At 41.2% G+C, this 24,814-nt stretch overlaps 2 protein-coding genes across 2 annotated transcripts; one reads left to right on the plus strand and one right to left on the minus strand.

Moving 5' to 3' along the window:
• Nucleotides 1–2,401: 2,401 nt before the first annotated feature.
• Nucleotides 2,402–5,159, minus strand: marcksb (myristoylated alanine-rich protein kinase C substrate b). The gene is made up of 2 exons (XM_031847711.1): nucleotides 4,776–5,159; nucleotides 2,402–3,739 (listed from the first exon to the last, which is right to left on the minus strand). The coding sequence occupies exons 1-2, from the start codon at nucleotides 4,869–4,871 to the stop codon at nucleotides 3,173–3,175; spliced, it is 663 nt and encodes a 220-aa protein (XP_031703571.1). The 5' UTR covers nucleotides 4,872–5,159; the 3' UTR covers nucleotides 2,402–3,172.
• A 2,469-nt stretch (nucleotides 5,160–7,628) lies between these two features.
• fyna (FYN proto-oncogene, Src family tyrosine kinase a) lies at nucleotides 7,629–24,641 on the plus strand. The gene is made up of 12 exons (XM_031847519.1): nucleotides 7,629–7,805; nucleotides 13,088–13,344; nucleotides 16,039–16,135; nucleotides 16,945–17,043; nucleotides 17,262–17,365; nucleotides 17,513–17,662; nucleotides 17,771–17,935; nucleotides 18,787–18,966; nucleotides 19,277–19,353; nucleotides 19,939–20,092; nucleotides 21,948–22,079; nucleotides 23,158–24,641. The coding sequence occupies exons 2-12, from the start codon at nucleotides 13,098–13,100 to the stop codon at nucleotides 23,364–23,366; spliced, it is 1,614 nt and encodes a 537-aa protein (XP_031703379.1). The 5' UTR covers nucleotides 7,629–7,805; nucleotides 13,088–13,097; the 3' UTR covers nucleotides 23,367–24,641.
• Nucleotides 24,642–24,814: the final 173 nt, after the last annotated feature.

Genomic DNA, 24,814 nt, shown 5'->3' on the forward strand with positions numbered 1-24,814 from the left:
TAAGATAGTCAAAGACAGTTAATAATGGATGCTAGCCTATAAGCAACACATAGCCACATGGACTAATCACAGTATGATATAATATATGTATGATATAACATATACAAGCATCTCTTATTAATGAGTTCCTGTCAGATGTAGAACTATGATTCTTTTTTATAAGTAAGTAAAAGTGGCAATACCCCAACAAATTATAATACAGTATACAAAGTAAAAGTACACCTATTCAGAATCCCCCCTTACTAATACTGATGTATACTGAAAATCTCATGTAAAAGGGTTTGCACTCTTGAATTCAGACTGCTCAGTAGTGCCATGTGCATGATGCCAAGGTAAACACTCCCTTCATTTAAACTGTATGATGAAATGTTGATCTGTGTTTTCCGTCCAGAGTAAGCAGTTACTTTTCTGTCAAATAAACATAATGCAATATTTATAATTTAAAGTGTAGTATAATGTAACATAAAACTGAAATATTGACTCATGAACAGTACTTGAGTAAATGTACTTAGTTACTGACACACCACTGGTCGCTGTATAGAAGCTGAGGTAGATGAGGATCGTAAAGGATACATTTCTCCCCACATATTGGCCACTGGTTGCCTGCTTTGGAGCCAAAGTTTACAAAAACTACTCCACCGTGCAAGTCTGAATATGGGTGTGCTGAAAATAGTCAACATGTGGAATGAGGGACAGGGATGGTCTTCGGACAGGGCAGCAGCTGTTTGATCTTCCCTGGGAGAGAGAGCGAGACAGTGGTTAGGTGAGGGGCCTCGAGGGACTAAAGAGAGAGGAAGCTGGGTGATGGAAACCGCTGGGGACTGCCATTCAGAGACGGCCTGCAGTTGGTGCATGAGGTGGGACAGGCAGGAACACAGACGGAGCGCTACCTCTGGACGACTCCACAAGCCACACTCCAAAATTATCTGTTGCACTCAAAGGAATATTTTTCCCTTTGATATATATTTAATTTTTTAGCTGGCACACCTGGTTGCATGCATTTGTATGCATCTATCCTCTATACTGGATCCATTTGTCTAGAAAGAACCTGAAGACACTTAAGCTGGAAGATGAAGACGGGTGTGTGGCATTATTGAATACTGTACTGTTTATTGTACTTTCCTTGTTTTGACCTGCCAAGGGACTACAGATGCGAATTAAGTTAAAGCTATAATCTGGTACGGTGTATCAAATGGTGACATTTACGTTTTAAACTGTACATGGTCCCTATTAAATCAAATAAATAAATACTGCATAAGGCCCACTGAAGGCCAAAATAAACAGCAAATCCCTCAACCTGACCAAGATGGACGTGTAGACCAGGAGGCAGAAATAGAAATGTGTGTAAAACACACCCTGCTTGCGGTGGCCAGAGCTGCAGTACACTGGGTTCAACTGGGTGCAAAGGAAATAGAGGGTTTGGAAATGAGCATGGGTGCAGATGTGGGTGACTAAAAACACCCTGGAGAAGATTGAAGCAATGTCTTCTCCTCTTAAAAGGATTCTGGTGTTTGGTAAAAGTTATCCCAACACGTCCATGGTTAGCGCAAGCATCAGTTAGCTATGTGCTGCATGTTAGTGTTTGTTTCAAACACTAACACTTATGGTGCAAAGCGAGCAGCTCCAAACCTCCCCCGCATCTTATTTCATAATTATGCTGCGGCTGCTCCCTCAGTAAGTCGGTCATTTTCTAAAAATATTGCAGGGCAGTGAGCATGTCTCAATTTATCCCATTTCCAAATTAGGTTGAAGAGAAAGCGATGTTTGAGATGATCACATACATTTCAGGATTTGCTTACTGGGACATAAAAGGTGGAATTCACCTCTCTTGTCATCGCTTTTGCTCCAATTCAATCACTGAATTTGATTGGAGGGTGTCCTTTGTCAGTGTGTTCTCGTGAAGACGTAGCATTTTTCTTTCACAGAGACCATGCAGCATTTCATCTTGATGCAAATATACACCCCAATTATATTTTGAGAATCTAAATAGATGTTTTTTTTTAATGCTTCTTTATATAGTGATTGAAACATAACCCGATTTTTTTCCTACAGTGCACCACACGAGGGTGCTGTAAAGAATCAATGAACACATTTTCCTCCAGTATCTGATCTGTCACACTGCCCCAGCTCATCAGATATTCAGCTAACCGATAAAGGGACATTTAATGCTAAACATTGTGAATAAATGAGTTCCAATTCATTCTTCAGCGGAGCTCACAGGAAATAAAACTGAACACCTATAAACAGTTTGTAGGAAATGTGAAATTCTACTTTGAATAAGATGAATCCTCATACACCACAAAAAATAAATAAATAATAAAGATGTTTCAACTATCTCACCCAAAACCCCAAATGTGTGTGCTTTCTGGCGTAGATTTGTAAATCACACCACGATGCAAAGTCTGCTTAAAACATCTCCCAATTTTATTCAATCTTACAAATGGTGAAAAACAAGAAAAACTTCATTTACAATGGGTAATCTGTTAAAAACTTCAGTCATTTAGGTACATCTCAGTCATAAAACCAGTAATATCAAAGTCTATACAACGTGCATTACTACAGAGTTTTGAAATGGTGGAATCTAATGGGAAGTGATGAGCACCTACTGATTTGACAGTTAACTAAATCTACTTCATTCAGGAATGGTTGAGTCCACAGGAGCATTGAGTTTAAGAGTTGTAAACAACTGTGCACTGCAAAGACAACATTAACGACTTGGTTTAGGACTTTCCCTTTAAATACCACAATGTGCCAAATCTTGCAGACACAGCTTTAGCTGCTACATCCAAATGCCCAGCACCAAATACCTTGATAAAATATGTCAAATTCAGCAACGTGTCAACACAGTCATGGTTTCATGTAGAAAAGAAAAAAAAACAAAACAAAAAAAACACACCATTCACACTCGCATTCACACCTTCACACTCAGCCAATGTCACACATGCAAGCACCAATGGGCAGTGAGGAAGCAGCACACTCTCCAGTACACCTCCTGTCCATCACTGCCAAGGATCTTGCAGTCATTATGGATGAGATGGTTGCAGAATAGTAAACAAACACCAAAAAAAACAAACAAAAAAAAAAAACAAAAAAAACAATCCCTGGTTTTAGACAAGTCCTCGCATTCCTTCAGACGGGCGCCTCCTTCATTCCGGTGTCTGGTTCAGCAGGATTACTCAGCGGTGGCTGTAGCCTCTGGACTGGCTTCCGTCTCGGATTCAGTAGGTGAAGCCTCGGCTGGTTTCTCCTCGCCTGCTGCTGCTGGTTCCTCTGCCTTCACCTCCTCCTCCTCCTCTTCAGCCTTTGGCTTCTCAGCTTCAGCCTCCTTGGCTCCCTCCTCAGCAGGTTTGGCCTCCTCAGCGGCTGCTTCCTCTGCCGCCGCCTTCTCTCCCTCAGCTGGTTCGGCGGCTCCTTCCTCGACAGCCTCCTCAGACTCTTTCTTGGTCTTCTTAAATGCGAAGCCGCTTAGCTTGAAGGAGGGTTTCTTGAAGGAGAAACGCTTCTTCTTTTGCTTTCCATCGTCGCTGGTGGATGGAGTGCCTTCCTCGGGCTTTGCGGAAGCCTCTCCGTTTGTAGCGGCAGGCTCCTTCTCGCCGTTAGCTTCAGCAACCTCTACTTTCTCACCTTCTTCTTTGGGTGCCTCCTCAGTAGGAGTGCTGCCGTTGGCCTGCACATCAGCTTTGTTGGCCTCCTCTGCAGCTGGAGAGGTATCCCCATTGGTCTTGGCGTGGCCATTCTCCTGGGAAACAGAATAAAAAAAAACTAATTCTAAACATGCATATCACAGCGTTGTTTAAGTAAAAGAAAAAAAAAAAAAAAAAGGGGTTGAGACTCTGTTGATCTGTAATCATGCATCTGAGGCCAACACATGAACATGTGTGTGTAAGACAACCCCCTGCCAATTCTGGCGTGCTGTGGAATTTAATCAAATACATTGACTGGTAGTAACCAATAGGAAAATAGCCCCGAAACTGCAGCAACATCTGTTACTAGGAGAGTGACGACAGATCTGTGGCTCTCAGCAGTAGGCTAATCGGTTAGACCGCAGTACCGCCGGGATCCGCCAGGTGGCATTCGGTGTGGAGCCGGTGGCTACAATATAGGAATTTGGGGATTTTTTTTCTCCCTTCTTTTAATGACCGGTGTAGTAAATAAATGCGTGTTCATTTACTTTTTATATACTTCTTCCATCCTACTCAGCAATTTTTGGAATAATTTCTGTATTGTGCGAGTTGTGTGTTACAACAACGTGGCTCCTTCCTCGAATCTGGCAACAAAGGCGTGGTATGGGCTTTTAAAATGGCCATGCCACAGAGAGAGCAGCACACCCATTTCAACCAAATGAATTTAAAAAAAAAAAAACTAAAAAAAAAAAAAAAGCCGCAATGTTTAGTTAGCTCAAGCATCAGAATAATATGTATAAATCAATCAAAAATGCCATTTCAAAAACAATTCAGTGATAAAATATGCATTCGAGAGATTAGTTGTGTAGCCTAATATTCATATTGAAAAGATAAATCAAAAGGCCATGCCGGTGTTCATTTTCAGCATTTGAAATAAAATGCATTCATTTGAAACAATGCTGCGATGTAAAATAAGCCACTTAAAACACTAAATTCTTGTGGATAACGTTACATGTGGCCACTTTCCCTGAATGCCGGTGAACGTGCGGGTGCGCTACAGGGAACATGGAGCACGCCATTGAGTCAACGCATTGCTAAAACGAGACAAAATTCCCCTCGAGCAATTAAGACTTAAATTAAAATGCAAGTTACCTGTCCGTTTGTCTTTGCTGCAACAGCTGCTCCTTCTGCCGGCTTTTCCACAGCGGCTTCCTCTTTTCCAGCGGTTTTGGAGGTTTGTGCTCCCATGCTTTTGGTGCAACAAAGGAAACCCAACCGATCAAATGAATGAACAAAGACCGCAAGCTTCCTCCCCAAAAATTCAAGTCAAAGCACCGACACCTACTTCTCCGACCGAAGCCGATGAATCAGCCCGAAATCGAAATGACCGCAAAGCGACGTGTGGGAACTTGCAGAAATGTGGCAAAGATGCAAAAGAAACGCGAATTCTTTCAATTTTTTCTCGAGCGGAGTTTGTAAATGGAGAAATTGGCCCCGCCGCAAATGAGATGCGGAGTACAACGCCCAAGTCCACTGATGAATGGGCACTGGGGCTATGACGACAAAGCCACCCCGTCTCCACCAATCACAACTCCGGAATTCAACGAGTGGGGGGGGAGGGGGGTCATGGAGCGGGGGGCCATGGACAATAGGAGAGACACAACAACATGGCCAACAACTTGTCTTTATGGCCATTTTAGAGTGCAGAAACTTGATTTTATTTCCCTCAAATAGCGACTGAGATTTGCGGTGTCTAGCAGACAGATAGATGCTGATTTATACGAGGGAATATCCCAGAAATACTTGATAATCGGACACTAAAATAAACAATATGTTTTACAAAAACTACAAAAATGGCCAACATTTAATTTTACGTGTGGATGACCTTCAATTCATATTCAGAGATATTCATTCTCTCCCTGGTTAATATTATATGTATAATGTACAACATAATGTGGATTATTATAGCCTGGAACATTATTTCATATGTTTGTAGATTGTAAAACATAGCTACCTAGATTAGAGTTAAATGTATCTCTCAATATACAGAGTTGCAACAGATCAGGCCCCAGAATTTGTTTACCACAACTTTTGAGTGCCAAAACAACAGCAACCGCTAAGCTGAGAAAGTGCTGCTCAGCTGGTCTTGTGTTGAATCATCACACACTCCTGACATATGCCTCGTTCAGCACACAGGCGTCCCCTGGAACTATAATCCCCTGTGCCCACAACTTCCCTCATCCCTCTTCTTGCATAATAGCATCTTGTCTGCTTGTTGCAGCTGGAGAATCCCAGTGACCCAGATATAATGAGAGTTTATGGCCCTCTGCTCCAGCAGCCTGCAGTGCTCTGACTCCACCACCAGCCACGAGTCTCCTCGCTCTGCCATCACTGCATGACCCACATCTCCATGGTTACTAGTCCAAAATGGCTCCGAGGAAGAGGCTGCACGTCGAGGGCTTTTGCGATCACGACTTGTGGTTTTTGGAGAAGTAGGGTGAGAGTGAGCTCCTAAGAGCGCAGACAACATGCTTGAGGATTAGGGTGACTTCTTTCACCCACCCCTCTCTTCCTCGGGCTAACTAGGCCACGCTCATTGTTGTGATATTCTGATTACATGCAAAGCTGTGATTGTTATGGTGAGCTGCCATGAATATGTAAACCCGGGGACAAAGCCAGCAGGGCATGGAGTGTTCTCAACAAGCGCCATGCAGCCCAGACATTCAGACATAAAGGCTTCACCTGTCAGGAGGATACTGTGTCATGGCAGGATCCTATGTGGAGGGGGCAGTGTGTATGTGTGTGTGTGTGTGTGTGTGTGTGTGTGTGTGTGTCAGCAACTTGACTTATAAAAAGGCACAAATCAACACAAAATCTTAAACATGCCAAAGGTTTAAACTTCTCACTGTAAATCATGTCAAATTTAACCCTTCACTGGTCCCATCTTTAAAAATCATCTTTATTTTTCTGCATTATTTTTGTTTTGTTTTGTTGTGTACTGACAACAAAAATGAATTATTCTTTTGTCAATGCAGCACTCTCAGTTTTTTTTAATTATGAGCTTCTACCAAACAGTTGAGATGTTCATTAATATATAACGGTAAACATGTCCATTTAATCTAGCTTCTTCCTGTTTTATAAAGGAAACATATTTAGGTTTTAGACTGTTGGCCGGACAGAACAAAACGTTTCCCTTCGTACTCTGGGAAACTGTGACGGACAATTTTCACTATTTTCTGACATTGAAAAGATAAAAAGAATTAATTAATTATAATGACTGATAACTGCAGCGTCTTTTGTGGCAGTAATGGTAGGGTTGGTAGTTTGATTCTTCCTGTCCACATGGCAAAGTGTTGTTGAGCCACTGAATGCAGTCACCCAAATGAACCTGCAGGTTTTGGTTTGTTGAAGTCTGACCAGCATTTAAACTGCTGCAAAACTGAAAGACTATTAACTTAATTGAAGTCAGAGGTCAAATTTGCGATTCATTATGATAAATCCTTGTGAAGTATCTAAAGGTACCATGTTGTATGGGTGGGGATTTGTTTGCCCTAATTGTTGCCATATATATGTTGCAAAACTGACAATTTGCCAATCATGCTCTGTTTTTCAGTCTAGGTGTCACACTATGCATCGTACTCTGTTATTGGAGGAAAGCGGTGTCCGTCACAGGTCTGTGGTCCGTGTGGATCCTCAGCAGCCGTCACGGCTGCGTCATGACGTCAAGAGATAAACCGGAAAATAAAACAGTATCTTCATGTCAAAATAAAAGCATAAAAGTTAGTGTTTTAGAAATCATCTTCTGAGCGCGCTTAACATAATCCTACACATATAGTGTGAGTGGAATTACTGTATTATGTTTTCTTTTTTTGATTGTTTGATGAAAACAATTCTCTCTATTCTTGTTTTAACCTGGAAATCACGCGTGACAAACCGCTTTACTTTGACAGGATCAACCAGAAAGCTATATGTTATTGTTGTGAACTTGGCTCTGGTCGCCGTCGTCATCATCTGTACGCACGGCGGCGACAGCAGCTCCTGAATCGGCAGGGACGGATATCCCGCCGCTATTCTCTCTTAATGCGAAGAAAAAACAGTCACAGAGAGCAGAAAAATATCGGAGAATCCCCACACGAAAGTCCCTCTGGAAACTCCGATGGATTAATCTGATTTTGTTCTGCGGTAAGCACGCTTTTTTCCCCTTCCCTGTGTTGAATTTCAATTGGTGCACCCGCCTCGTCCCCTGTTTTGCGCTGTGGACTGCGAGATGAATTCCTCTCGGGAAAGAGGGAGCAGAGGAGATAAATAACACCGAGTTGGTCGCTGCAATCAAGCCAGTCTCCCACCCAGTCATCCTGCAGACGTGGGTGCGTGTATTTGACGGCTACCTTTGCCCTCAAAGAGAGAGAGAGAGAGAGAGAGAGGGAGTGTGGTGGTGGTGGTCACAGTATTGTGGATGATGTTTTGCAGTGCTGTGATTGTGGAGAGGGGGCTCTTGTTGCAGCAGTATAAGCAGGGATGGATGCGCCGCAGAGAAGAGCTGACCACTGAGGCCATTCACACACACGCACACGAATGGCCTGCGGACATTCACCCCAAAATAATTGCCATATGATTTCAGCTAATTGCATTGCCGCGCTGTTAAATATCCAATTAAAGCTGTCCTAATTGGGTTATCTGATGCGTCTGGAGGGGCAGCCATCCATCTTGCTGGCAAACACCGGGGATGATACACGCAGTGTGTGTGTAGCTCTGGGCTAAAGCCTCATTTTGATCCATGTGGAATAAGTTAGGCGGTAGTTGTGTGTTGGTTTGCACCCTGAAGCTCTGAGTATTCATCATATCATTGCTCCACGAATGACTACACAACTGGCGTGCTGTGATGTGTGTGAATTGTTGTATGAAAGGAGCATATTAAGGTTCATGGACCATGTACATTCCCCTTCAGTCTCTCTCTCTCTCTCTCTCTCTCTCTCTCTCTCTCTCTCTCTCTCTCTGTCCATACAGTTTAACTTACTTATGAGACACACTGTCACATAAAGTGCTACTTGTGACGTTAGGATTATAGGTTCAAATGATGTCATCACACAGGTGAAATATGCAGCCCAGGAGAGGGTTAATTGATCACTTAAGTTAAAGCTAAATGTGTTTGACTGTTTTTCTGTCTGTCAGCAAACGTCTCACACGCACAGCCACAGTAGAGCTGCAACTGATGATTCTTTTTCATTTAGAGCTGCAACAATTAGTTGATTGATTTGATCATTTCTGAAGCTTGATTCTCCTGGTGTCCCAGAGTCCTACCTGACATCTTCAAATGTTTTGTTTAGTGCGACCCAGTAATCCAAAATACAAATACATTCAGTTTATAATGCTATAAAACAGAGACGAGCCGCAAATCCTCACATTGGAGAATCTGACACCAGGATTGTTGCATCTCTACATACAGCACTCCACACACCTTCTGGCTTTCCAACAAACAGCAGTAAGAATCTGCTCCTGTTTGTTGGAAAAAATAGAAAGGAAAAAAAACCTCATGTTTTTCCAATATCCCCCTTTTTTCCCATTTGGAAAATATTCATCTACTAGGCACAAATCTCACCGACTAAATGAGCATTTACAATGAGTGATTTAACAACGTGACTCAACGTACGTAAATGTGAACATTGTGACACCAAAACACAGTTGAGGCTTAAACCCACACGTACTGTATGAAAGTCAGCTGTGGGTTTTGTAACCAGCTCTGTTCATTCAGTACGAGAAGAATGCTTTGAAAGCCTCAACACTGCGTCTCATTGTACTGATAATCTTGTAACAGAGTGAAATGTGGCCATTGTCTTGTTGTTGATAGACTGAATGAACTCAGTTGTCCAACACAAGCAAATATTGTAACTATTCAGAGAATGGCAGCCATAAGGAGAGATTGTCACAGTTGTACCAGATCCAGCAAACACAGGGGTGAGTTTCATATGCATTCAAATGGCACACAACAGCAAGTTATCCTCTCTGACGTCGTTTCTTTGCTGAATGAACAGAAAGTTGTGTTTCAGAGTTGAATACGGTCGTTGCGAGTGCGGCCTCAGTAGGCAGGGTGTGGTATGTTTGTCCTTGTTTTGTGCCATGTCAATGATCTGAGTGTAAAGGGTCCCCACACTTCAGATGACACAGAGCTGTCTTGTTAAGGGCTCTGTTGAAATGCTAAATGATTGTATTCTGTTGAGATGTGCCAGTTTATCTGGGTTAGATACTGAAGGCATTCTAAGATGTGATTACCCGTTGAGCACAATTTGTAAGTCAAATTTCAAAGGTTAAATAGTGCGTTCTCGTTGAAGCCGAGACCACAGCCTGTTGTTTTGTATTTTTTCAGATATTTTCCAAGCAAAAATGACCTAGTATTCCTCGGCTCCCGCTTCTTAAATGTCAGAATTTGCTTTTTTTTCTTGGTTATATATTTGATGTTTGAGGCTGATGGTCAGATAAAACAAAGCATTTCATTGAAAATTATAATGGCCATTTATTTGAAAATTGTTTTTTTTTTTGTATCATTCTAGACTATTGCAGCTCTATAAGGAATTAACACAAGAGCTCTTTATTGTTGTAGCAGTCCACACTTATTGTTTTTTCAGACCGAACATATGTCTGTTTCTCAGGCCTGACTCCTGTGTAATCCATCAGTCGCTGTGTGACCCTGACATGTCTGTCCTTTTTAATTTACTATATTGATCGCGCAGATTTTACTATAAATGGCAGAATATGTCATTATGTCTCCCAGCTCTCGATGGTCCTGTAGATGATCAACATTTGTGTCCGTGCAGCATCAAAATAAAGGCCGCTGTTTCGTGAAATTAATATCCAGTTGGGCCCAATCGGCTGTGATTGATCTAGTGGCACGAACCCTTTCCTGTTACTTTGTGTTCAGAAGATATTGCGTCTACATTTCTTTCCATTCTTCACTTCCTGATGTGAAGGAATCGCGTGGCTAGTTGACTAATACTTCAACAGATTTGGCCAGACATCAAATCAGATTTCAGAGTGCATCTTGAGCCAATCGAGATGAGGAGTTTTAATATGATTGCTCTCGTTTGTCCTCCCATTCTTCCACATCTTTGCCTTTTTGCTATTAACTGTTACAACACACCACGTAGCTACAATCCTGTCTCCAGTTTGGTCCTCTCGGAGGCAAGCATTTGGGTACGGAAATAGTGTGACGAGCGTTCTCGCAGGCTGAGGTGGTCATGCGATACCCAGGCAAGGAGCAAGCCCCGCAGATGCAATGCCATCATCTGTATTTTTTATTTTCTAGGGGGAGGGGGGGTAGTTCTGCTAAAAGTATTTTTATAGCACTCATCCAGAAACTTGAGTCACATCACAAATTGCACACCAATATGATTAATATGCACATGTTTACTGAGCGAACACTGTGCAAAAAGAAGAAAGTAAAACAATACCACAAAGTGTAAACAATACAAGATGGCCTAGTTGCTGTGCAGCAGCATGCTTACAGATATGTTCAAGCTGTGGTCTTTTTACTTTAAGTGCAGGAAGAATTTCATAATCCCCACTGGCTGCACAACGCCGTGGGACCTCCCCTCATTTACTCTGATCCCTCCAGGAGTAGATGGAGAGCTATTCTCATTTCAATCCCTGCAGTTAAAGCGAAAATCTACCAGAAAACAGACTTTACCTGTTTTATCCCAGTTCAGTTAATATATTGTGCGAGTCTCCACCAAAGCTGTCAAAGATTTGAATACGTTACTAATCCTGTTTTCATCGAGCAAGAGGCTGCTCTGGACTGAAGGTGAATTCTGTACTGGCATGTATTCCAGGCACCCGTTGGCTGCAGGTAACAATGTAGAGATGTACTGTATACTTGTCTGCATCACAAAGGAGTTACTTGTTATTGTTGTAGCCACAACCATTACGTCCACTGATGATAACATAGCATCCTGGACTTGTCTTTAATATTAGGTACTTTGAAAAAACTGAAATCCCAATGCAAGATTTGGGTCTTTAACTACATACTGTACTTTACTTTACCTGTACCCTGTTGCAGTGTGCAGCAAGTGACGCATCTGTTTGCACTTTTTCTGATGTAGGCATTCGGGTTTCTGGCCGGTAAATGTAAAACAGGCCTGAAGCAATTCGGTCATATACTCTGTAGCTTTCCTTGTAACCATTAAGCTCTGATGCTCTTCAGCAGCTCATGTGGGGCTGCAAACTAGTTTCCTAACAAAAGATCATTTTCTCGAATTTTCGGACTTCTTGGTTTGCTATTCTGTCACCTCTTGGTCTATAAAATGACAGTAAATAGCAAGAAATGCCCATCACAAGTTACCAGATCCCATTTGACATCTTAAAATGTGCGTCCAGTAGTCCAACCAACACAAACATATTGAGTTCACTACCTTAGAAAACTAAGAAATCCAGGACATTTAAGAAGCTGAAACCAGTAAATGATTAATTGAGCTCTATCATTGTCAAAACAATTTTTTTACAATATGGTAATTTTTCTTGTTGCAGTATATAAATCTCTCTTGACAGAAAAGAGGCACCACCCGAGAGTCAACGGACTGTACTCGTTAATGTGGATCTGAACGTTTTAGCTGAGGTTAAGAGAGTGATGCGATAGTTTCCTCTCCGTCTCCTACCGCACTGGCGTTTGCCCCTTAGCGCCACCTCTCTCCATCCACAGAGACTGTAAACAAGTGTGTTTCCAATTAGCTGTCTCCAAAGTCAGCTGGCCGCTAGTGCTGATGAAAGACAACAGTGCTGTCAGCGGCCTCTTCCTAGCTGTGGCTTCATGAGCTTGCAGGACTTAAAGGGGGCCACGGTGGGCCGAAATGTGCCTCAATTTAACTGGGTCTTTTAAAGACGGTAAGGCTCTGTTTTTTTTTTTAATGCTTCACTCCTTGCAGAAACTGGTGCTTTAGTGAGGCCGGTCCCCCTCATGAGAGTCAGTGTAGAGCCAGGGAGCGGTTTGCTGTAAAGGGCCTCCCTATGCATTTTAACTGAATCTGTAGATGGGGTGTGTGGCTCCTTGTAAAGAAAAACAAAAATAAAGTGCATGCCAGCTTGTAAATGCAATCGCTGGGTGTAAATTCTTCTCACGAGTGTGGTCGTGCAATAAGATGGAAAAGTAAACCATGATAAGTAGTGCTGTTAAACTCTTTTATAGTGTTGAGTAAGTTAAAAGCAGGATATTCTCAGCATAAAGTATCTGTGCACATATTCACAACAGTGACACTCTGAGGCTCTGTCACATTATGTTCCTAAGTATGATTTGTAATGGAGTTTAAAGCATCGTGTTTAATTCCAGCCTAATTGAAAGAAGGCTCTCTGTAACTCTCAGAGGAAGCTCTGAAATAATGGAACATTGAATCATAATTTCCCCATTGGAGACGGCTTTTGAGCTATTATTTCACCCACGTACTAATTTGCTCCCTGTCTCTTTCGCTCTCCACCCGCAGAAAGTAGAGAATGGGCTGTGTCCAATGTAAGGAAAAAGAAGCAGCAAAACTTACCGACGACCGGGAGACCAGCGTCTCGCACAACTCTGGGTACCGCTATGGGTCCGACCCCACGCCGCAGCACTACCCCAGCTTCGGGGTCGCCACCATCCCCAACTACAACAACTTCCACACCGGCGCCACACAGGGGGTGACCGTGTTCGGAGGAGTGCACACGTCCTCGCAGTCTGGGACGCTTCGGTCGCGGGGCGGAACAGGTGAGGCTGAAGGCGCTCTTTTAAATATGTCTTTATGATATGGTTCAAATGCAAGGCAGCTGTTATGTTACTAATAGGGTTTTGGCAGGTCCAAGTGTTTGAAGGCTGTTGCTGTTTTAAAACAAAACATTTCGTGATACTTTTTTCAATGGCAAGCAATACCTACTGTATTTAGCATTATTACAACAATGGAAAATCCTCTGCCAATGTGTTTAGACTACCATGTTACACTAAAACTCTTAACTTTATAATAATAAAAATGTTATTTGGGTGAAATAACTTTGGACAAGAGCCAGCTATTTCCCCTTGCTTCTAGTCTTTATGCTAAGCTAAGCTTCATATTAACCTTACAAATATAACAGTGGTATTGAACTCCTCTTCTAACTCTCTGAAAGAAAGCAAATAAGCTTTTTTTCCCCCAAAATGTCAAACTGTTCCTTTAAGACAGGGTGACATTGTAATTCTGACATATGTTGCTGTCATTCAATGTGGGTCAAATTTCAAACGGAGCAATTAAAAGGGAAATAAAATGTCAGTCCATGTTGTAAAGCTGTAAACATCTCTGAAGACCACTCACTGACTGGCCCTCGTCCAGTATTCAATAAAAAGGCCAATGTCTGCTTTGTTAACCGACCAGCAGACAGGATTTGTCTCGTGGCAAGTTTTCACTCTCAAATGAACTCCATCAAGGTTGTAATCTTAGATGTAAGATTATTATTATTTTTTTAATTTTTTTAAATGAAGTGATTTTTTTCCAGAGAGTGTGTGGTGCTGTGATAAATTCATGTTTCTGCAGAAGATGTATATATCAACTGCCTGGAAGTTAATCGAAAACAGAGTGACCTAAATTATCGCCGGGGCTCTGTGAAGCACCTCTCTCAACCAGAAAGATCAGATATTGTGCTGAATAATGGGGACATTTACAGTTTCTCCCTTAAGATCTCAAAGATATACATATAATGTGTGATTCATAAATCAACATCATCTCTTGCTTTGATGTAAACTACTTAGGCTTTTTTTTTCTTCTCCCAAGCACAGATAAACACTCTGCATCTGTGTGGAGTCAGCACTATCAGCTTGTATGAATAAGAAATTACTCCTGGAGGGCAGCAGTAAACAACATTAACATCTGAGACTGTAAAGAGAAGAAACACCATCCGAACAACAGCCAACTAGGACAAAGTAGAGCAGGAACCTCATCTGACCCCCCCTCTGTGACAGTGAGCAGTTTCGGTCATCGTAAGGTGCTTCAGAGGTCACTGCACTGACAGGGAAGCTGGATTTATTGCGGCACGGTGACTCTGACTGCCCAGGAACGTTTCAGATGAAATCAGAAAATTAAATCAGTTTATCGTCACAGGGTTATTGGGAAGATACAGGGACTCCAGGGTCGTTCCAGATCACATCAGATACATGCTGATAGGCAGCATAAACAGTTCCTAGAGGATGCTCTGTCTGATCAGCCTTAAAGTCAGACTTCTTCTTTTGTGTGCAAAACAAGGAGTTCTGTGTCGGGCTCATGGCACGGGTGGAATCTGGTCTCAAAAAGATATAAACAGCAAGTTTCCTTCAAAAATAATCCAAGGCACTCTGTTCGCTTTGTGCAAATTTAAAATGCCTTTATTTTACATGACGATACGTATTTATAATGAACAAGGCATTGCGACAGACATCTTACACTAATGCGGAACACAACATTGGATAAGCACAGTGCACCTGAAGGATCCAAAGAGCACCTGTATGTGATCACCACAAAGACCCAGCAGGGCTTCTACTCCATTGTCTTCAAGGAGTTCTCTGTATTTGCATGTTAAACCTGTAATAATTGATTTGACAAATGTCAAAGTTCAATAAGTTCAATATTTTCATCTCCCTCAACTCCCTAGGGAAATATTAATCTCTTCAGCTGTTAAGTGCTCCAGTATGTTCACCAGCTTGTCACTAACTGTGTCTGTTTGCCATTTGGTGTGGAGCAAGTAGTGTACAGTGGGTTATCTGAGCTCCCGTTGACAACAGCTGCCTGCTGCGGCCGAAAAAGAAGTGCTTGACCGAGTGGTGAGAGTGAAGCAAAACACAAGCGGCAGGCTGTAAAACCAAAACAGTCGGCTTATAGATGCTAAAATGTTTCGTCGAGTGGAGGAGAACTATAGTTGGGTGATAACTCTGTTGTTATTGCGTGCATCTCCTTTCACATGACATTTAGTTTGATGCATTGTTGATATACAATTATTGAAGGGTACAGATTTAAAATTTAAATAACTTAACTTAAAATAATGTTATTTAATACACAGAGGGGATCCCCCAAAATGCATTACCACTAACTTAAAAAATGTAAGTGGTATTATACGTCATGAAAACGGAAGCTTGAGTCATTTTAAATTCTTACTTAAAAAAGTGAGTTAGTTTGAAGATAAGACATAAAAAAATATCTGGAAGATCTGTCTAAATTGTATCTTAAATTGTAACAGATTGTGAGATTTTGAAGTTAAAATAAAACAAAAGCACATGGGAAGCAAGAAACAAATGAAGAGGGCAGTGGTTCTTATTGCCGTTGTATAACAAGCAGCCCATGTGTGAGACAGATGAACTAACCCAACAATAAAACCATCGTGAAAATCCCAACATAACACTTCATCCGTACAATTCACCTCCACTATCTCTAACCACCACCTGTCACTTTTTGTTTCCCTGCAGGGGTGACTCTGTTCGTGGCTCTTTACGACTATGAAGCCAGGACTGAGGATGACCTCAGCTTCAGAAAGGGGGAGAGGTTCCAGATCCTCAACAGCACGTAAGTGTGGAAACATCTGCATGACAGCATTAAGGGTGGCGGTTTCTATCTGTCAAAGAATGTCTGAGTGCTGCATTTGACCTGAAATAACACAGACAGAGGAAAGTAGGTCTTTTTGTTGTGAACCTGACCCAGCTTATGAGGCCTATCTTACATGTTTTATAGGAATTGTACTGATCCTATCCTTGTATTTAGAAGTCAAACTGACATTTAAATTATCCTCATGTTCTGTGTTAGTTAATATAAACTACAATAATTCTGCAGCTATTGTGTATGTTTATATTTCACAAGAGAATAAAACAGTTTTGCGGTGTATTTGGGGGAACTGCTCCTAAGCTTCAGGGCTGTGGGGGGGTCATTTCTAATGGCAGCGGTTGACTGGCATCTGAGAGCCGATGTTGTGTTTGAGACTGTTTCCATGCTGATGTCTTTTTCCCCTTACATAAATCTGGATTGAACCATGTCCCGTTTTTAAACTGACAAACCCCAAATACCACTTTTCTTCCTTTTTTATAATAATAAAAAAGAAAAACCGACTAAAGATACATTTTGACTATCATAAGGGATGACTATCATACATGTGATTTCAGTTGGTGATGATTCACTGAAGCTTCAGGGGCCCATGCACTAGAAACACAACTTGTTTTGTAGTTTCTTCTTTATGTGCTCTCTACCTGGCTCTCAGAGACAAGACAGACAATAAATCAGATCCACTACTGAGTGCTTTTGTGTGCATAATGTGTAAAAGGTTGATCTGTTTGTTCCAATCTGCCTCCATCCTCCATCTCTCTATATCCTTCTCTCCTCAGCGAGGGCGACTGGTGGGAGGCTCGTTCTCTCACTACAGGTGGAACTGGTTACATTCCCAGCAATTATGTCGCTCCGGTGGACTCGATCCAAGCCGAGGAGTGAGTACAGCTTTTTTTTTTTTTTAATATGAGCTCACACGGCAGCTTCATCCGCAGAGCGCAATACTGTATCATAAATATTTGGGAGGTCATCTCATGCTTCTTGTTAACTGTGGCATAGAGGCATGTACAGTAAGAATAACTGACAGAATATTTAAAAGATGTTTAAACCAAATATTACACTCCGTAGTTTGATTCCCATCTTTTTTCCCCTGCAGCTGGTATTTTGGGAAATTAGGCCGAAAGGATGCCGAGAGGCAACTGCTCTCCAACGGCAACGCCAGAGGCACTTTCCTCATCCGTGAGAGTGAAACAACCAAAGGTACTCTGCTCGTCAGCATGTTAGCTGCAGTTCGGTCAGTTTATTTATAGACAAAGTTTAATATGTTATTAACTATGCAGTTGCTCCATTTTCATTGCCCTAAATCTTTTACACACAATACTAATCATTGTGTTGTCTCTGTTCCAGGGGCCTACTCTCTCTCCATCCAGGACTGGGATGATGTCAAGGGAGACCACGTCAAACACTACAAGATTCGCAAGCTGGACAGTGGAGGCTACTACATCACCACCAGGGCCCAGTTTGAGACACTCCAGCAGCTAGTGCAGCACTACTCTGGTAAGATCCTGTCATGAAAGATCTGTGTCTGCTTTCCCCTCCCTTAAAATGACAATGTCACATCACTACTTTAACATCATTTAATATTCAAACCGACTGTTGATCCAGCCAGGGCTGCGGGGCTGTGCTGCCGACTGATCGTGCCATGTCACAAAGGCATGCCTCGTCTGACTGACCTGTCCGTCAAAACCAAAGACGTGTGGGAGATCCCACGGGAGTCACTGCAGCTCATCAAACGTCTTGGCAACGGCCAGTTTGGAGAGGTCTGGATGGGTGCGTATCTTTTTTGGCATCCTCTTTTGGCACAAATACAGCTTTGGACAGGGGCGGGCAGTGTTGCGAAACATACTGCGTGTGTTGGAACGCTTCAAACTAACACCCAGTTAATGTAACCGACAGGGAGGAGTGTTTGCTTTAGGAATTTTCATCTCTGTTGAATCTGAGTCTCCATTTGGACTGGAATACAAGTATTTTGAACTTCCCATGATTCCAACTTGGATTCAGGATCTGTAACGACCTTAAGACCAGTTACAACTTGTATATTGTATTTGTTAAGTTCAATTAGGTTTCAGTGACGTAGCTTATCTTAGTTCAGACACGTGCTGTTTTAGTTCAGATGGCTTCAGTAAAACCTAATTTGTCCTATAATGGGTTGTGAATGCTCCATGTCTGAACATGTTGGTTCCACAAAAATGTATTAAATAAAATCCTAGAATAGATTCTTTATCAAATACCAAAGAGTTCAACTGCAAGCAACTTTTTTGTCTTTTTTTACTAAAGCTAAATTTAAGAAAACGTGTCAATCATTATGTTACTCGATGTTAGAAGTACATCTATTTGTATCTATTAGTACTCATAGATGTTTTTTTCGAATGTTTGTGAAATTTAGAGTAAGATGCAAAACAAATAAATTGGATAAACTCGGATCATAGTTAGAACTTCAGTAGATTTCAGTTACATATTACTTTCATGTACATTTATGTCCCTCCAGACCTCTCACATTTCACTTTGTCAGACTATGTGGCATATTCTTTTCGAATGGTGAATATCTCCTGTTGAAAATAAAATCCTGCTGACAGAGAATTACTTTTGAAAAACCCCTTCTTTTTTTTTTTTCTTGTCAGGCACGTGGAACGGCACCACCAAGGTGGCGGTTAAGACTCTGAAGCCCGGCACCATGTCGCCAGAATCTTTCCTGGAGGAGGCTCAGATCATGAAGAAGCTTCGACACGATAAGCTGGTGCAGCTCTATGCCGTCGTGTCCGAAGAGCCCATCTACATCGTCACTGAGTACATGTGCAAAGGTAGATGCTATTTGAAACTGACACTTCAAAAAGACACTATGAATATTACATGCATGCATTTGTGCACACACCTACACAGTATGTGCATAATTTATGCATCCAACATGACGGTACAGTTATGTGCCCTACTTCATAGCATGGCCAGTGATACAAACACAACTTGTGGTTGTACAGGAGTGATTTTGTTCAAAAACAAAGAGATCCTCTGATGTATTTAATGACAAATAAAAGTATGAGCCAAGTGTAACGTGTGGCAGGTATCCCAGAGTTTATGTCACATTACCAAACTCAGTTTTCATCTGTTTTTTAGGGAGTTTGCTTGACTTCCTTAAAGATGGAGAAGGACGAAGCCTCAAACTGCCAAATCTAGTGGACATGGCAGCTCAGGTACGCTGCTGAAGAAGATGTAAAATGTTGATGCTGTACATGGGGGAGTTGTTACCAGAGCACTCTGAAAGAGATCTTAGAGTTTATTCCCTTTAATCATCTCCAGCTGTTACCAATTTATTCATTTAAGCTCTGTGTTGCACATTTACTGCCGTTTCCATCTTGCAAGGGTTTACCGTTTCATCAGGCAGCCTCTCATTTTTAGCAGGCCAAGATGGCAGTATTTCAAAAGTTTAAACTCACCAGTTTGGCCGGTCTGTGATGAATTTATTTGAAGACAAATACTCTTGAATCAGTGATTTAGAACTTCCATCGAGGCATTCAATCACTGCAGTTATTTTATTCTGAAGCTGTAATTCATCACTTCCTGTGAGTTGAAAAGTACTCGTACGTGAAGCTGGAGTTTATTTTGCAGACATGACAAATCTGTTTCAGTTTAGAGGTTATCCTCTCTATTGCAGCGCCATTTGTGCGGCTCTTAAAATGGTTGTAAATCTACGTACAAATCTTGCTTCAAACTGATTTTTTTCACCTTGACACTGTTCAGTCAACAATGTTTGAACTACAAAAAACTCAATTTCCCAGGTGGCAGCAGGCATGGCATACATTGAGAGGATGAACTACATCCACAGAGATCTGCGCTCTGCCAACATCCTAGTCGGAGAAAGTCTGGTGTGTAAGATAGCTGACTTTGGTCTGGCCAGGCTCATCGAGGACAATGAATACACAGCAAGACAAGGTACGACTACTTGGTTGGGTTGCACCAGCTTTAGTTTTTGTGTAAAATGCTTCCCATGTTCTTCCTAAAAGCAACTACTTGCCAGTTTTAAAATAGTGATTTACTAAACAGGGCTTGTAAAGACTAATGTAATGTTTAAATTGGTTGCTGGGAAACATCTGTAGCACGGACCAATCAAATGCAATTAACTATGTAAATACAAAGTCAATGTAGCATCTGTAGCAAGCTGTAACATAACTTCCAAAATAACACTTTCACAAGGCCAAACCCTTTATTAAAGTGAACTGCCAATCTGTTGTACATGTAGGTATGACTTTGTTTTATTTATAAATTCATATGTGAAGGAATTTGTGTCTTAGGACGTTAGCAGTTAGCATGTTGGCAGTTAAGGTACTTTATAACACACGGCACCCGATTGCTGTAATTTGCATCCAAATGCAACTTCTTTTAGGAGTCATAACTCCAAATCTGAAAACACAGACATAATACACAATTAAATTCAGTGTGGATATCATTATCTCCACTGTGAATAAACTTATATAAATCCGCTTAGAAATGACTGGAAAAAAAGACGTCTTTCATAAATCCAGAACACAGTACGTATTAAAGTAAGCCAGTGAGAGTTGTCAGAACATCCGTGGGTGCATTGTGAACAAGCACTGCTGAAAGCTAATTCAGGATACTTTCAATTATGCCAATTTGCCAAAATGTGAACAAATGTAGGCTAATGCCAGTACACATAACTAGTGTTATTTGGATGCTGATTGCTGTTAAACACAATTCTAATGAAGTGTCACATCCAATTTGTAGACCATATTATGTAACACCTCTATTACTCTTATATTAGCAAGCGTACAGCTGACGTTAGTTTTGCCAGTTGGTTAATTTAGTACCTTATGTAACATTTGATATTGAGTGACTAAACTCTAAGTAGTTTTACATTAGTGTTGAAAATTAGTGATGTGTAAATTTCAACTTAATGAGCACTTATGTTGTAGGTAGGCTAATTTTGAACTTACAAACCTTTTAAAGAGAACAAGTTTATTCTATTGGTCGCAGTCTGGAAATGTATGTTGTGTTTTTTTAATAGACTTTGCTGGAATAGAGATTAATTTGTGACTTGTGTATCTGTTCTGTCTTTGTCCCCTTCTGAAAACCTCAACGTTAGAGGAATGAGTTAGCAGCCTGGCAGACGACTTATTCCATTCATTTAACTCCAAGATACATTTTACACACACACACACACACACACTACATTTTGTGCACGCACACTGCTTTTCAGAATAAGCACAGAAAATGAGCAGGAATGTCTTGGTGACACCAGTGGAAAACAGAAGCACGTGTGGTTGTAGCATGGCACAAAGACAAGAGTATCAAACTGATACAAGGGTGCACTGCAGGATTTAAGACCGATGAGCAGATGTTGTACCTATAAATCCATCTGTTACTGTGTATCTGATTGGAAGGATGAGGAATAAGTGGCGCAACCCTGAAACACTCAAACGCCGTTTTCCCCGGATCGTTCTGGCAGACGTGAACTACACCAGGATGACTTCCATATTTTTGTTAGTCACTCTGTCAACATGTTCCATCATTTGTTAGCAATTTAAATATTTACTTGTTCATCTTGAGACATGTGCAAACTGACACTGAGAGAAATAATGGAATCGTTCTGTTTTTGTCCCCGGTGGGACGTTGTTGCGTCCTCATGTCTCGGCACTGATGAAATCACAGATGAAGGAAAGTATTCACACAGAGGAGCCTGACCTACCTACTCCTTCGGTTTTTGGTAAATGCTGTAGCTTTATTTCTCTTTATTTGAAAATTAAAAATCGCAAATTTTAATTTCTTTTAGGTGCAAAGTTTCCGATAAAGTGGACCGCTCCTGAGGCTGCTCTCTACGGGAAATTCACCATCAAGTCGGACGTGTGGTCGTTTGGCATCCTGCTGACAGAGCTGGTGACCAAGGGCAGAGTGCCCTATCCAGGTGAGATCTGTGGATCTATGGATTATATAATCACTTCTCAACTCCAGGGGATTGCTTATATTTGATTAATGCCGAGTGCGTGAGAGTGTGTGATTCTGCAGAGACACTAGCCATGGTTCTGTGGGCTAAAAAAAAGAGCAGCATGTTGCATAACGTATGTTACATTGTGCATTATGCAGAGCAATGTTCCCAGAAGACTGTGAACATGTCAAATTAATTTGTTCTTCTCTGCTGTACACATTTTGACATCATATATTACGCATTTAAATGAGTTACAGAATATCAGAAAAAATATATTTTTTTAACTAGTTCAATTATTTTAAATCTAATTATACTCTTATTTCTTTATATAAGTAGTTTTTTCACATACTTCTACTGTTTTAAGCAGCACACCTTTATGTACTAAAATGAGCCCTCACAGATGAAACAAAACTGAAATCAAATCATGTTTATTGGTCACAGACACAATCATACACAGTACATGTAGTGAAATGCTTTTGTCCCTGGCTCCAAAAAGCAACTAACAAATAAAAGAAACTGAATAGAATACTATAGAATAACAGAATATACACTATAGCAGTGTGTTTCAGATAAGTGAAACCGATATATATATCATATGCAATGTATGGCCGGTGGAGTCGGGGGTTTGTTTATATTATGTATTTGTAAAAAACACTTTTTAAACTCTGATCTATTGATATCGTTGTCTGTCTCAAAAATCAAATCTTAGTCGGCCTTTACATGCTTCCAATTAGAGTCATTTTGTTAATTAATTTAAATAATTAAGTTAATTGTTGACCTTTTGGAACAGTATACAGTTTGTTACCAAAATAATCTAACCTCAAAGGTCCACTTACTAGCTTTTAGAGCTTTCAGCAGTATTTTTAGTCTTCATTCTAAATTTCAGTTTGAATTGTTTTGGTGACATTCAGTTCTTCCCTCTACTGTTGAATGTCCTGACATTGTTTCTGTGAAGGCAATGAAACAGCTCATAAAGAAGGCAGTTAAAGTAAGACAGTGATGTGAGGTTCTTATTAGAAACATTTGCCTTCATTCCTCCGTGTTGTCCTCTCTCCAGGTATGAACAACCGCGAGGTGCTGGAGCAGGTGGAGCGAGGCTACCGGATGCCGTGCCCGCAGGACTGCCCCTCGTCCCTGCACGAGCTGATGGTGCAGTGCTGGAAGAAAGACCCGGAGGAGAGGCCCACCTTTGAGTACCTGCAGGCCTTTTTGGAGGACTACTTCACTGCCACTGAGCCTCAGTACCAGCCGGGGGATAATCTCTGAGCGCCGCTGCCCTCATCTCATGTCATTTCACCGGCTTCCCACCAGAGGGAGCCACTCTCCACCTAATCGCTCTCATCCCGTGGCTGTAACAATTCAAAGCTCATCGACTGACTTCTTGACTTCCAAGCTTACAAACTGGGACAGCTGCTGTTTTGACAGCATACTGACTATCAAATCAAAGGATGTTTTGGAGGTGGGAGGGGCCGCCGAGTTAAAGATGACTGCCATGGATGAATGAGATGAGTCGTGTTGTGTAACTTGTACGTAGTGTAAATACAATTGCTTGTCTACTTATCTCTGTTTTTGTTTCATTTTATATTACTTTTGATATTTTGGAAATGTGTGGATTCTTTTTTTTTTTTTAATCCAAGGTCAAAGTCAGAAGAAAAACGTGAGGCTCACAAATAATCGTGACATAATAACTGTAGGAACGGTAATAGTTAAATACATCGTGAACCGAAGTTTTTCTGGAAGTCCACTGACCTTTTTTACAAGGTGAATACAAGGATACTGCTCTCCTCTTCTCAAGGAACTTAGATGTACTATAACACCTGTTCTTGCCTTTTAATGTTTATTAATATTCTTATAATGTAAGGGAATGCCTTCATGCTTTCTACACACTAACTTAGTGCATCATGGACTCTTCCACCCAAACTTGTATGGCATCTGCACTAATATTAAGTGCATTCATCCCATTTCAGCTTCTGCCAATGAGTTCTAGATCGGCTTAAAGTGACTTTTAGTTCAGCGTCTTGTAGTTGAAAGGGGGAGGCTTACTTCCTCTTCAACTATTGTTCGGCTGATTGCTTATTGTACTGGCAATATTTTAAAATGTATGTTGCATTATTGTATGGCAGCCGGCTGTGTAAGAATTTGTGTCTTTTCGCTTCAGCAGCCAAACGACAAACAAACTGCCGCTTGACGGGAATGAAGGAAGTGATCTGTGTTTGTCCCTCCATAATGTGTATCTGGAAATAACATGTTTACGAGACCAAGCGTATTATTTTGCCAAACATTTCAGCCAATCGCATGTGTCGTTAAGATTACAGAATTCTGTTCTGTTTTTTTGTTTTTAATCTTTTTATCATCAACTGTCAAACTTCTCACCGTGTGCATTCCAGGACAATTTGCCACTTCTATGCGTCTTTAAGTTGCTTTTCACTGGTGGAAAAGTGAGCAAAAAAAACATGTTTTTGGTCTCTACATTATTTATTGTCTCTGTCTGTTACTTGTACACATCTTGGTTTGGTTTTTAAATAAACAATCTTTCCCCCACCGCCCTGTGTACTCACCGCTTTGAAACAATTAGCACTGAACACTTGTCAGTAAGTGGTTTTTAAGCCGACTGCTAACTTTCTTCAGAGAACATGCAGCAACAGGAAACTGACTAAACTCGTCACAAAGACAACATGACTGAAATATGCAAATCATGTCCACTCTGCAGTCAA

The sequence above is a fragment of the Anarrhichthys ocellatus genome, unplaced genomic scaffold (assembly GCF_004355925.1).
Source record: "Anarrhichthys ocellatus isolate YVR2014 unplaced genomic scaffold, GSC_Weel_1.0 scaffold7, whole genome shotgun sequence".
Taxonomy (NCBI): domain Eukaryota; kingdom Metazoa; phylum Chordata; class Actinopteri; order Perciformes; family Anarhichadidae; genus Anarrhichthys; species Anarrhichthys ocellatus.